Source organism: Vigna umbellata, chromosome 4, assembly GCF_029865625.1.
Source record: "Vigna umbellata cultivar VRB3 chromosome 4, Vumbellata_1.0, whole genome shotgun sequence".
Lineage (NCBI taxonomy): Eukaryota > Viridiplantae > Streptophyta > Magnoliopsida > Fabales > Fabaceae > Vigna > Vigna umbellata.
In genome coordinates this window covers 1,031,734-1,046,041 of record NC_142168.1, presented here as the reverse complement: position 1 = coordinate 1,046,041, position 14,308 = coordinate 1,031,734, and the positions used below count along the sequence as shown (strand labels likewise).

The window sequence follows — 14,308 nt, the reverse complement described above, 5'->3', positions numbered from 1 at the left end:
ATACTCACTTAATGATAATATATATAAACACATCCAATGAATATAAAACAAAATTTATAATATTAAAAAGTATGACTTTTTAATTATAAATATGTATTTTAAACTTTTGAAATGAATTATTAATTATAATCTTTTAAATTTATTTTTGTTATAAATACAATTATTAAAAATATTATATGAAGTTTTATGTATATTCATGGTAATATTTTTATAAAATAATATCAGTTTAATTTTTTTATTTAATAAAAAAATGAAAAATATTTAACAATAAGAATTTTTTTTTAATTTAATATAAAAATGATAAATATAATTTTTTTATTAACAATTGTTTGTGAGATAAAATTATTACATAATTTTTTTTTACATAACATTATAACATTGTAATTAATTTGTATTATTAATAGATATATTAAATTTGAAATTGATATGAAGATTTTAATGTAAGAAACTAATAGTTTTATTTAAGAATTAAGATAAATAATTTATTAAATATTAAATAATAGAGTTGAAATATATTTATATTTTTATGATAAATCAGTTTAAAACAAATAAAGTTGTTGTTAAAGAGACAATTTTTATAGATTTAATTGTTTACTTGTCCTTGTTGGGAGAATTTTTCTATTTAGTACTCGCTTTTAAAACTGCATGTATTGCATCCCAAAGGAGTAAAAATTATAGCAAGTTCCTTCCCTTAAATTCGCATAAACAGAGTAAACTCCGTACTGATGTGGTGAAGGAATTTATGGTGAAGGAATCTGTACTTTTTCTTTTCTATCATTTTCCTGCAACGTCCAACTTTTTCTTATAACTAAATTTCATCTTGGATTCTTTACACTATTAAATCTAGAATCTCTAACTAATTTCATTAAAAGAATATACATAACACCACAAGAGAGAAACTTCTATATTATAATTTTGGGAAAAGAAAAGCAATCAATCACATCACTACTCACCTATTAAAAATGTTTTTGTTTTCATCACTTAACATGTATAAGAGGAATAGTCATTCAAAACAGTATGCAAAGTTTATTTTCGTCTTGATAATATAAATTGCACATGATCTTATTCTCCAAAATTATTTTTCATACTTACATTTCTAAGCAATCCTATTTCTTTTTTCATGACGCATACTCATATTATAATTTTATAAAAAAAAATATAACTTTTAACTGAAACTCTATTAAAAAAATCGTTATATTAAGTCATCAATTCTTTATACTTTTAATCAAATATTTTTCATAAATTCTCTTATGTTATAATTACTTATTTAATTTTAAATAAAAAATTAAAAAACTTAGTTAAATTTTAATTCTTTCATGAATTTAAATACTTATAATTAAATTTTTATTAAAAAATTTCTATTAAGCATTTAAAATGTCTATATTTTGATTAACTGAGTCATTATCATTTATTGAGATTGAGTAACTAATTAATTTTACAGTCTTAAATACTTAATTAATTGAAATATAAATTGTACCACTGAGAGCATATATAAATTATAATATAAATTGTCCTAAGAAAACTCTCATTTTATTTTTAAGAGAGATCTATTTTAAGGAAAGGTCAAATCAATTTTACCAAGAGAGAATATATATAACACATTAAAACAAAATTTTATTTGTAAATTTGGAAACTGTAATACTAAAAAGAAATTAACAACCATCCATATAAAATTTTTGTCACGGTTTTAATGTTGAGAGGAGAGAGGAATAGAGAAGAAAGAGAAAAAGATTTCAGAAGGAGCAAAGAAAAGAAAAAAAAAAGTAAAGCCAAGTCAATATGGAATTAACTATATTTCTGTCCATTTAATAAAAAAGAGTTGATTGATACAAATCATACCACATACGAACGTAATACATGTAGTTTTAAAAGCGGATACTAAATAGAAAAAAACTTCTCAATGTAGAGATCAAATAAGCAATTAAGTCTTTTTTATATGATAGTATAAAATATTTATATTATTAATAAATATGTATTATTTTTTAAATAATATTATTTTAAGAAATAAAAGTAAAATATATTGTGAAAGAAATTTTATTCGCATTAGGTATTAATAATTGGGATTGTTACTTCAAAGACAAGAACAAATATAGTCAAAATTCTATTTTATTTTTCACTTTGAACGTCATAATGTCTCGTAAGTAACATAGGGCTGATTGCTTTAGAAGAATTAATTGTTTGGATGACAAATCAGAACATGAATGTGGAATATCAATTATAATTGTGAAACATTTAAAAGTTTATCACTCGAGAAGGAACAGAAAAATCAGTTTATAATACATAACAAATTATTTTACTCAGTCAGTGCTCAGGTTATAAAGAACCTTTAAAGTCAAACAAGAAGTTTATTCAAACAACCAAACGATGATTTAGAAACATGTTCCTCCTTAGCAAACGTAACTATCTCATTCAAACAACAACAAGAAAGAGTCCGAGTGAGATACCAAAAATATATTTTATAAAATAACTTGTTAAATTCATCAAGTGTAGAAAAAAAAAATTGAATCTTATAAACAGGAATACTTTAAAAGATAATATAGAAAATAAAACTGAAAACATTTTTATATAAACGGTTTATTTTTCTCATGAAAATAGGTTGTATTTATAGATAAAAGAAAATATATTCATCGTTATTCCCTTTATGTTTTTGTTTGTTTGAAATAAACATCACTCTCCAACATCTTTATAGGAGAACCTAAGTTTTGATGAACGATAAAAGGTAGGTCACAAAATTATATTTGCTTAATTTTTATTTAATATTCGTATATATAAAATTATTTATTTATTTTGGTTTTATTTGAAAAGTGGTTTTAAGGTTTTATTACTGCAACTTTTATTATCAAGTACTCGCAAATATCATTCTAAGTGTGTAAGAGTATACTCAATAATATGAGAATAGTTCCCCACAATTTATCATTTATAACAAATCTTCTGAACAATAACTGGTTTGTTGTTAGTAACTTTTTATAATTTTTTTAATTAATATTGTATTATACAATATAAAATTGACTAAAAATAAATATTTAAAAATTACTTTATAAATATGAATGTAAAAAATCAATATGGATTAACTTATCATAAATTAAGTTATAAATGAATCGGCTTAATTCAGCTTATATTTGAATGAATAAAAAAATTTGTAACTCAACTCAATATGAATCGAGAGTTAGTAGATTGACTCCATTAAAAAAAATTTTTTTTTTTAATGTATTTTATATATTTACTATATACTATTAAGATGAATTGATTCAATTCATTATTTTATATTACTAATAAAATTGTTTATCTAGATAAACATTATCAAGCTACGGAAATAAATCAATCAATCAAATTATTTCAACATTATCTAACAACGTTATACTATTTAAAAAAAATAAATTAACAACTTACACGGTAAAAATATCAAATAATTACAATAAAATATTTATAAAAAAATAATAAAAAATTGTCACTCATTTTTAACCTCGTTCAAATTCATTTAACCTCCAAATCAAATAAGCAAATTACAATTTAATCCACATTTAAAAAAGTAATTTTTTTCTAACCCCAACTCGTCTAATAAAATCCATATATCCATAGTGAGTTTTGAATCTATTTACCATCTTTATTACAAATAAGTTATCCTCTTTTCTTTTCCTAAAGCAAATAAATATCCCATGCAGAATTGACGGAATTTATTTCCTGAAACAAGCTAACAATCTTTGAAAACTCAAAAAGCAACCTTATTCTACCAAACCACCAATAATCAATTCAATGAATCCAAATACTGTATATTGAAAATTCATCCTATTATTTAAACCTGAAAATATCCTCTCTGTTTCATAATTAAGGTAATTTCAATATATTGTCGAAAACCATGTTCTCCACACAACACAAGTGTCCCACTAATTAAATTAAGGTTGATTTGTTCTCCACTTTTCTCAATTTTTCTTCCAATAGTAGCTGCCGGTGATCGCGTTCTGAAGAATTATTCAAATTCTGTGTTCCAACGTACAAAATCCAAATTATTCAGCAAATCTCACAACTTTCATGTTTTTCTCCTATTTATTTTTTATTTTTATAATTTTCTTGTTTCTTTTTTGCCAGTTTCTTTCGCTCTTTCCCATTGTTATTATTTGGCCATGCTTCTTCCTCGACTTTTCAATGCTTTTTCCTTTTTCCCCACCCTATGTCACCCTCTCCAAATAGGAGTATCTTTTAGTTTTTGGTGAGATATACTTGATTCATATTATTTATTTTTGTGACAATATATATCCTACAACGTTAATTTCCCACCAGACATTATGCACAGTAGAAAACATTATTTGCATAGAGTCCACAAAAAAATATATATTTGCATAGAATGCAAGGCATAAAGAATGTGTGTGCAGTGGATAAGTACATTAGTGCAGTGCCCATGTTGCTTTGAGAAGATGGAGTTAGGTAACCTTGCTTTTGGCGTAAATCAATAAGTTTGTGTTAGAAGTTTGATGCTTTACACAAATGAATTATTTCGTATCACCTTTATTGCTTTTTTTTGGATGTGTTTTTTCTTTTTGTAAAGAAATATATCATTTTTTTTTGTTTCAGCACGTTTAGTTTTTTTAATTCAATGTTAAAAAAACCAATTCCACCTATTCATGTATTGTTCAATGTTGATCCTTACTGGTTTGTATAATTATAAGTAACTGAAAAAAATAAATAAAACTTATGCTATATGAGGTACTTCAAACATTAAAAAAGATAAAATGTTACACACAAATGTATGAATGATTTTAGGTATAATATATATATATATATATATATATATATATATATATATATATATATATATATATATATATATATATATATATATATATATATATATATTTATAAAACATACTTGAGAACCAAAGGGCTTCCCTAAAGAGATTATCTTTAGTGCACTTGAATTTTTACGACATAGGTTTTGATATTTATATTGCCTAGTTTTTTTAATCCTAAAAAAGTTTGTCGGAAAATAAAATTACAGTTATTAGTAAGACTTTTTAACTTTCTAAATTTGGAAAGTACATAAATACAAGCAGCCTTAATCAAATCCGTACTCATTAAAAAAATTATGATATATTGCATAACCAATTTTACCATAAACAAAATTATCAATTTTGAATTATAACTTCAGAAAATATTTTCTCTATATCAGGATCACGTGTATTTTCTATAACAAAACTAAATTATTCATCGTCACGTCAAGAACATCTATAACATGGTGAGTTAAAAGTAACAATTACAAATATACTTACATAAGAGTGAACCATTTCTATTAGTAACTGAAGGTTATTTTTTAAGTATTTACTTTTAAAAAAGTAGAAGATATTGATGTGAGTGAAAAATATTAATAGAAAGTGAATAATTTAATTATAACCACTTTCTTTTCCTGTCAAGATTATAAAAAGAAATCCTGCATAATATGATTAGCATTATGATAAATGACAATCACAAGGTTTTTCGAAAGTCTTTTGTTTTTTCCATTAGCTATCTATTTATTTAGTCTAAGCAATTGTGTTTGTTAAATTACTTTTTTTAGTAGTTTCTAACTTTTTTTTAAAATATTATTTGAAGTAGTATTTTTTCATAGTCGATCTCGTTTCACGACTAAAACCTTCGACATTCGTTACATTGTTATCTCTCTTTCATAGTCTAACATTGTGTCTATAGATATAATAGATGTAAGATCTGATACATTATACATCAGTATATCTTGCCTTATAATTCATGTACAAATATATTATTTTGTATCCATTGATAACTCATGTCAAAACCCTTTCTCACTTACTACATTAATTTACATTGATTTAACAATTATAAAGTAGAATAAATCAGTGTATCTGTGTATAGTATTTGGGTAAGTTAAAACATAGTAAAGGAAATTATTCTAAATAGAAATTACATTAGTAATGGTTAATTTTTTTATATTAAATTATGTAATTCTTTTGTATATTTTTGACATTTACATCGGTCTTTCTTATAAATAGAAGAAAATATTTTCAAAATAATTTAAATATTTTTCAAAAAAATTGTACTAATAAGATAAAACCTTTTGTTATGCAATACTTGATGCAATTGATCTTAGTTATTCTTTACTAAATTTTAAAATTTAAAAAATGGAATAATATATACTATCTATTAAAGTATTTAGTTCACATCAAACTTACATAATTAAAGAATTTATCATACTTTTTAATATCATATCATCTATAACCCTTAAAAGGGTTATCCTTTGTTCACTTGAATGGATTTGGGGAAGAGTGATTGAGTGAATTTGAGAGGATTTGAAGATAAATTTTGTTGTTATTTATTTGAGTGAATTTGGAGGTAAGTGAGAGTGAATTTGGAATGTGAGAATTAGTCTAGGATTTGATTGATGTAACAAATTAAAAAAATTTACTTCCAAATTCACTTTCACTTACTTCCAAATTCACTCAAATAAACAACAACAAAAATTATCTTTAAATCCTCTTAAATTCACTCAATCACTCTTCCCTAACAAAATCTCAATGTTGCTACATTCCATCCACAACAGATCAAGCTTCAAATTGAAAACACTACTACACTTGTCAGTTAATTTTAAAGCTATCCTTTTTCAAACCATTGAAGTTCGTCTTGCATGATACCCCCTCTCTCATATTTTTTTTCCCAAATTCTGTATATTTACTTGAAGAAATTATATAAGTGACACACGGACAATTATTATCAATATTCTATCATGCTCCTAAAAGTGAATAATCTCGAAAAAGACCAAACAATACACCAGTTAATTAATATACAGTAAATGGCTGCTAAACATATATAGGGTGTCGACCATTATCTTATGAACGTGACAAAATGGTGATACGTTCTGAGATTTAATAAAAAAAACTTGGAAGAAGAAGATGATCATCACCACATGAAAACGATTGATGTGAAGCTTAATAAATCCTTATTTCTCGTGCATGAGGCCCCCAAATATTGGAGACATACTTTAGACTTAGGTGGGGTGATTAAAGAGAAGACACTTGTATTCTTGTGGTGTGACCATGAATGATTAAACCATATTAATCACAAAAATAAAAATAATAATGAAAAATGCTTATCAAACAGTTCTTGGGAGAAATTATGATTGGATCTTTAAGATACTTAATTAATGGGTTTATTTTTTGTGGATACCATATTAACATTACATATATATATATATATCTATAGCACTCATGTGTCCACCTGCAAGGGATATATAGTGATGCATTTGTCAGTATTAGTGTATAATTACTTCTTTTGGAATGCTTTTCTAACCCAATAAGAAACATGTCTATATCTTAATTATTGGCCCCTTCATTGTTTGTAAAATTAGTGACTTCTGATTCATCTAAATAAATATAAAGTAATTGTGGGGTTTCCATGTAAAGTCAACTTTATGATTGGGGGCACATAGATAAGATTTTGATAGATGGTTGGTTAACATGTGGACATAATAATGGATGGAAGAAATTTGATGGGTCACTTTACAAATATGGGAAATCAAGTAGCCAGACACTGCCAAAATCATAAATCAAAAGGTGATAGAAAAATTAGGTTTTGGTGGAATAAATTTCTCAATAAATGTTTAAAATAAGCTATTTGGATTCAAAAAATTAAAGTTTAATATTTTAGCTTTTTAAAAAAATAAAATTCTTTTAACTAACTTCTTCAAAAGTTAAGTTACATGAATTAATTTTTATTTTTACAAAAAAATATTTAACAGTATATTTTTCTTTAAATATTTATCGAATATTGTTTAATATATTATAATTTAATTAGAGTGTCGTTCTCAAAAATATATCTTCATTAACAATTTAAAGAAAAAAGTTATATTTTATAATAGACTTTATTAAGTTCTAACTACTCTATTATTTGATTTTATTTTTAACAAATGAAATTGTCATTATCTTTATTTTTTATATTTCAACTCGTTCTCTCAAATATCTTTTAACTCGTAAGTTGACTTATTTGTAAAAAGAAAATATGTGAATTGATACATGATGTAAAAAGTAATAATCACATAACCCTATAGTTATAAAAAATGATAAAATATTCAGACAAAATTAAAAGAATATTATAAATATTCAATAACCTAATTTTTTTAGTAAAAGCATATAAATTAAATTTATAAGATATTTAAAATATAATTAAAATTGTATGATGATTTTTTTCAACTTTATCTTAATCACCTTATACTCAATTAATATAGCAATAATTTAAAAAAAATGACAGGAAATTGTCCATCATCACAATGAAAAGATTGGTGGAAATTCAAGGATTTTGCCTAATAATAATGAGCACTTTAATCCTAACTTAATTTTGAATTAATTCTTTTAATCTCTCCCTGATCTCCCATATCGTTTGATGATTAATTACATGAATAAAAGGAAATGCTTTTTGGTGAAGTTTTTCGTGTCACAGTGGACGCGTGATGGGCAAATTAACTAATTAGGGCAGCGTGCTGGTGTAATGTAATCACAGAGCTGTGACATAACATAATAAAACAAACAGAAGCTACAGAATAGGATAGAGATGTGTCTTTTACTAGGTTCCGAACCGTATCCTATGTAATATCTATACATACATATCTACTACGCTGAGTCACTTTATTTCGGGAAACATACCAAATAAGCATAAGCTACGAACTTCCACCTGTCCAATACGAACCCCAATAAAGATTTAAACTTTATTATTATTACTATTATCATCATTAAGAAAAAGTGAGCATTGCACTAATTGGTGAGTTTTGTAACATATGGTAGGAAGTTGGAGAGTGCATGGATGAATGGTTGGTACCCTTAAATTGAGTCAAAAAAGTGTAGCTGTAAAATTGACCCTCCAGCTATACGCAGGTGAAACAAACAGAATCATTTTTAGCATAGAAGCGCGGTGCCAGCTATTTCACAACCCATCTTCTTCGTTCATTCGACCAACGTTCTTTTCGCATGCACACCAGTCCCACGCAAACAAATATTGGAAATTGTTAAAAAATTTATTCTAAACTCAAATCAATTTCACAAAACTAATTATAAAATGATGCACATTTATGTGCTAGAAAGACCTTCTTTAATTATTTTAATTTTGGTAATTATTATAATTTTAGTGTTGTAATTTTGATTAAGCATCACCATCGTCACCAAAGATAAATCCTCTTTTTGGAGCAGTGAATCGGAATAGAATTCATGTGATACGTTTGCCAAATGCGCACCACACGCTTGAGTCAGATGATTTTTCTTATACCTTTATTCCACAAACTAGGATTTGTTCTTCCAAGGTTTAAAGAATTGATTGAGGATGAATTAATCAGAATAATAAAATTCTATATTCTGCTGCCAAATCAGGACACAATTGCCCTTATAATTATTCTTTAATTTAATTGATACCTTCTATTAGTTTTCCTCAAACAAATATTTGTTTTTTTGTTGCTATTTTGAATTTTAGAATATAAGAATAATATAGTAGGTAGTTATTAAATATTTCAATAATAAATTATTTTTGTTAAACACATGTGTTGATTTTTTTGTAGCAATCTTAACTATTAACTTTCTATCCCACAATTACGAATGCATGTTTATCGAACCTCTACATCATTTATTGTAAGTCAAATAATTGCAGTGTAACAAGTTATTATATTGTCCTTTAAAATAAGGGATGGTTCAACTTCGATAAAAATATATTCAATTTAAATAAAAAAATTACATGCAATTTGATTTGACATTCAGTTTGAATATATACAAAATTGAAACGAAATAGAATCTGACGAATTGATTTGAACATGTTTAACTATTATCATGTTCCATTGTAATTAAATATTATTTACTTTATTCAATGTGATATATAATATTAAACAATTAGTAACTTTTTTTTATTAGAAATAGAACTAAAGATATAAGAGGTGTTTATACTTTAAGAGGTGTTTATACTTTTATAATTAAAGACAAACGAAGAATAAAGGTGATTTTATTGAAATTTAAGTACTAGATACTTCTCTAAGATTTTGCTCTTGTAAGTTATGAAATTCTACATATACATATTACAACCAAACATAAACATCGAAACATAGACATACCATATCACATGAAAAATTCATTCATTCATCAATTTGCCGCCTCGTTAAAAACCTCTTGGAAAAATAAAAGAAAAAAATACCTCCAGAGAAAAAGAGTGTGATTTATTAAGTAGACTATGTTAACACTTCTTTTTACAATGTTTTAATAATACATTATGTCACTTGATTAGTATATTTAAAATTGATTAATCAAATTATCACATAAACTGTTGTAAAAAATTGTAAAATAAAAGTTGTTAAAAAAACATTATAAAAAACGAAGCTTTGTAACTTTTTTGATAACAGATCGTGTTACTTGATCTGTATATTTGAAACTGACTAATTACAAATTATTACAGAATTTGTAAAAAAGATTTCAAAAAAAATTGTTATTATGCATGTAAAGAGACTAATTATAAAAAAGAAACGAAGATCGTGTGCATTCCATGACCTCACTATTCGCCCGCCATTGAGAGTTTCCAATGACTTCGATGACGCGATACGGGCCATCCTAGTGAAGGGATAACTTGTTCTGGGAGGGTTGTAAAAACAAACTTCTTTAAGTTATTACTTTCTTAAGAAAATGACTTATAAATCTGTGAAAAAAGAAAATACATATACTAGAAAAAGTTACAATTGTTCACTTTGTCAACTGAAAAACCATACACTAGAGAAGCAAAATCCAACTTAATTGCGCTATACCAAATAAACTCCCATATCTCCACAAAATGGAAGCCACGTCATGAAGAGTAGATCATCTTAGTAATGTTTTGAAACGCACTAGTGTCCTCCATAATGCTATACAACCAAAAAAGAAAAGCAGAAGGCACTGATAAATTGTATTAGAAAAACAAAGGTCTTAGATCAAAATACTGCACAGATAATAACATGAAATATCAAATGACACGCAAGAGATTTGTCAAAAATGAAGGCACCATACATCAAAGTTTTATGGCAAATAACGTTTTGTGTCTGTTGCTTCACCATAACATAAGCCTCTAAAACTGGAGAGAAAAAAGTAGGGGGACTGGGTGGGAATTTGGAAGAATACTGTTATATTGAGCAAGTTGACGAAAAGCTTCTCATTTTGTACAAAATTTCGCATCCACATGATTGTTAAAGACGTAGACAGCACTTCATCCTTCTTTTTTTTCTTCCCCTTTCTCAATTTTTATACACTGTTTCAATTTTAATATTATTTTAAGTCTGCCTACGCGTCCTACTGTCTTCCCAAACTGCTATAAATAGAGCATTTTCAATGAAAATATTCATCTCTTCTAACTTCTAACTTCGAAGCATTCAGTATTCTAAGTTTCAGTAAGAGAACTAGAAATGGCAGAGACCATTCGTTTGGTTGTTGCTGTTTTTGGTACTTCCTTCTTCTTTTCTTAGCTTAGAACTTAGACAATTGAGTCTTCACAGAAATTGACTCATTAGTTCTGTTCTTTTTTTTTTTTTGCAGGCAATGCAGCCTCAATGTCCCTTTATGCTGCACCAGTGTATGTTACATGTTTAAGAATGTTTCTGCTTTAATGTTCTCCCTTTTAGAGAATGTATAAAGTGTTAAACACTTTTCATGTTTTTTATGTTCAGGGTTACCTTTAAAAGAGTTATAAGAAAGAAAAGCACAGAGGAGTTTTCATGCATTCCTTACATTATTGGGCTCTTGAACTGTCTTCTTTACACTTGGTATGGTTTGCCTGTTGTGAGCTGCAAGTGGGAAAATTTCCCTATAGTCACTGTTAATGGTGTTGGGATTGTTCTGGAGTTATCCTATGTTCTCATTTATTTCTGGTTTGCTTCTCGCAAAGGAAAGGTAAGCCACGTTACTCTCTTCGTGCATCCAAAAAAATCATGTTTGCACACTTTGATACTTGTTTTAAATCATATGCAAGATGGTTTCATTATATTAACTTCCTTGCTGAAAAATCAAGTTATAGCAATTTCTTCTTCATAGAAAAAGATCCTTCCCCAGTGGTCCAACGTTTTCAGGTCCATTTGTTGCATGTTTTGAGATGAGTAAACGTTGTTGCAGGTGAAGGTAGCCATGACTGCAATACCAGTTGTGCTTTTGTTCTGCATAATTGCTGCAGTCTCAGCTTTTGCATTTCACGATACCCGTCACCGAAAGCTTCTTGTGGGTAGCATTGGCTTAGTTGTTTCAGTAACGCTGTATGGATCTCCCCTCGTTGTAATGGTAAGTGACTCATCTTTGTTTTCCACTGTTCAAATATTCTGTCATTACTAAGCGTATATTCTTGCTGGTAATTGGAGCAGAGAAGTTCCATCATGCAATATAATAATCTCACTAACTAAAAAATTAAACTGTCTTTCCTTTTATGTTTCTATTGTACATGATAAAGAATCCAGTTAAATATGGTGGCTTAAATAACAATTGTATAACTATGCTTTGGTGCAGAAAAAAGTTATACAAACAAAGAGTGTTGAATTCATGCCACTAACATTATCCGTGTGCGCATTCTTATCTTCTACACTCTGGCTGATCTATGGAATCCTCATTAGAGATATTTTCGTAGCGGTATGTGTCAAAATAATCTCTTGAATATTAATTTCATAAATTAGAAAACAAAGTATTACGAATACTGATGTTTCTCTCACAATAACAGGGACCAAGTATCCTTGGAACTCCTTTAGCCATCCTGCAGCTTGTACTTCACTGCAGATATCGAAAAAGGAGTGTTGTGGAAGAACCAGGCAAGGGAGACCAGGAAAAGGGTAACTTAGAAAAGGTGGACATGGAAATGGGGAAAGTTGAAACGAATGTGACGAATCACATGACCGAAAACTCGTCAACAATGTTTTAAAGGGAAAGGTTGTTGAAGATTTCAGAATGTTCTATTCATATTCCTTTGGTTATGTTTATTTCCTTTATTTTAAGAGACAATGGTCCTCTTAGCTTTGGATGTAATATTTTTAGTTCTTAATAAATGCTTTATTGACAAGATTTTACTTTACCTGTTTATCTTTATGAAGCCTCTGTTCAGTAAAAATAGAAAATATATATGTAAAAACCAGATGCAAAATTTAATGTATCTTTCTAAATTTTGGTTCCATTTTCTAGTGCATGTGCCCTTTGTGTAAAGGAGAATTGTTATGGCAATTAATGAGAGATAAGATTGAACAACATCGGACAAACGAGGATCTTTGTTCTTCTAAGGATGGTACAGCCCATGGAAGATATATCCCGAGAGAAGAGAAGAACAAGAAATCTAAGGGCAATCATGATTTGGTTATTTTGGGAATAAGTTAAAAAGATTACTAATGACCAACATATTTGCTGGTTATTCGCAGAAGTTGAAAAAAAAAAGGAAAAAAATCAAAGAAAGTTACACCGAAGTTTGAACAGACAACTCAGAAACCATGAGTCACCGACGGGTCAGCAGCAACATTCTTTCCGTACATGAGCATCGAGCCACGCTATGAGACACGGTTGTTTATTCTTTGTCTTTTCTCCCTTTGCCAAAGGAGCAACGATGTGGGACGCCAAACTTTTTAATTTACTCATTTTGTTTGTGTTACTTTTTCATTTAATTATATTTTTTGTTTTTGTAATTTCCCTGTAATTTAGCCTTCTAAACTTCAGTTATTTATATTTCATTTTTAAAAAAATTCAACTATGTTTTTATCTTATTCAAAATTTCATCTAATTATATGATATATCGGTATTTTATATATATTTGGATGAAAAAGATATATAATATTAAAAATAAATAAGAAGCATTTATAACATTTTATGTTCCTATTTAAAAAAATCTCGTTTCTGTAGGCATATCAATATTAATGTAGACCTCCACTATATCTCTGTCAATTATTAGATGAAGTTTTAAGGTAAAAAGCCTAATTTAAATAATTGAGAAGTTATAATCAGACATAAAAAGTTAAAACCAATAGCATTAAAATAAGCGATCAGTCTTTATACAGGAAAAAATTGCATTTAGACCCAGTTTTTACAACGTTTTGTTATTTACATTAGTTACTTAAATATAATTTATACTTTATTATAAGATAACAACTTAACCTGAAATTGATTTTGATGAATTAAAATTTTATAATTTAAAATTGTTATGTTTTAGAGACGAATTTAAAATATACTTTTTTTATTACTGAACTTTGTATTATTTAAAATTATAAAATTGTCATGATTACGTATTAGTAAGACTTTTTTATTTAATAAATAATATTTACATAACATGAGAGCTTCGCTTAGGTGTTGTTGATTTTGCT

General features: G+C 26.9%; 1 protein-coding gene across 2 annotated transcripts; it reads left to right on the top strand.

Moving 5' to 3' along the window:
- The first annotated feature begins 11,319 nt into the window (after nucleotides 1-11,319).
- LOC148198892 (bidirectional sugar transporter SWEET3-like) lies at nucleotides 11,320-13,712 on the top strand. Of its 2 annotated transcripts, XM_088113881.1 has the most exons (7): nucleotides 11,320-11,432; nucleotides 11,526-11,562; nucleotides 11,657-11,879; nucleotides 12,099-12,260; nucleotides 12,483-12,602; nucleotides 12,691-12,896; nucleotides 13,146-13,712. In XM_088113881.1, exons 1-6 carry the CDS (start codon nucleotides 11,396-11,398, stop codon nucleotides 12,886-12,888), a joined length of 777 nt encoding a protein of 258 aa, XP_087970007.1. In that variant the 5' UTR covers nucleotides 11,320-11,395; the 3' UTR covers nucleotides 12,889-12,896; nucleotides 13,146-13,712. The 2 variants fall into 2 exon arrangements, with proteins under 2 accessions (XP_087970007.1, XP_087970006.1); XM_088113880.1 differs by lacking the exon at nucleotides 13,146-13,712 and having other exon boundaries at nucleotides 12,691-13,038.
- The last annotated feature ends 596 nt before the right edge of the window (nucleotides 13,713-14,308 follow it).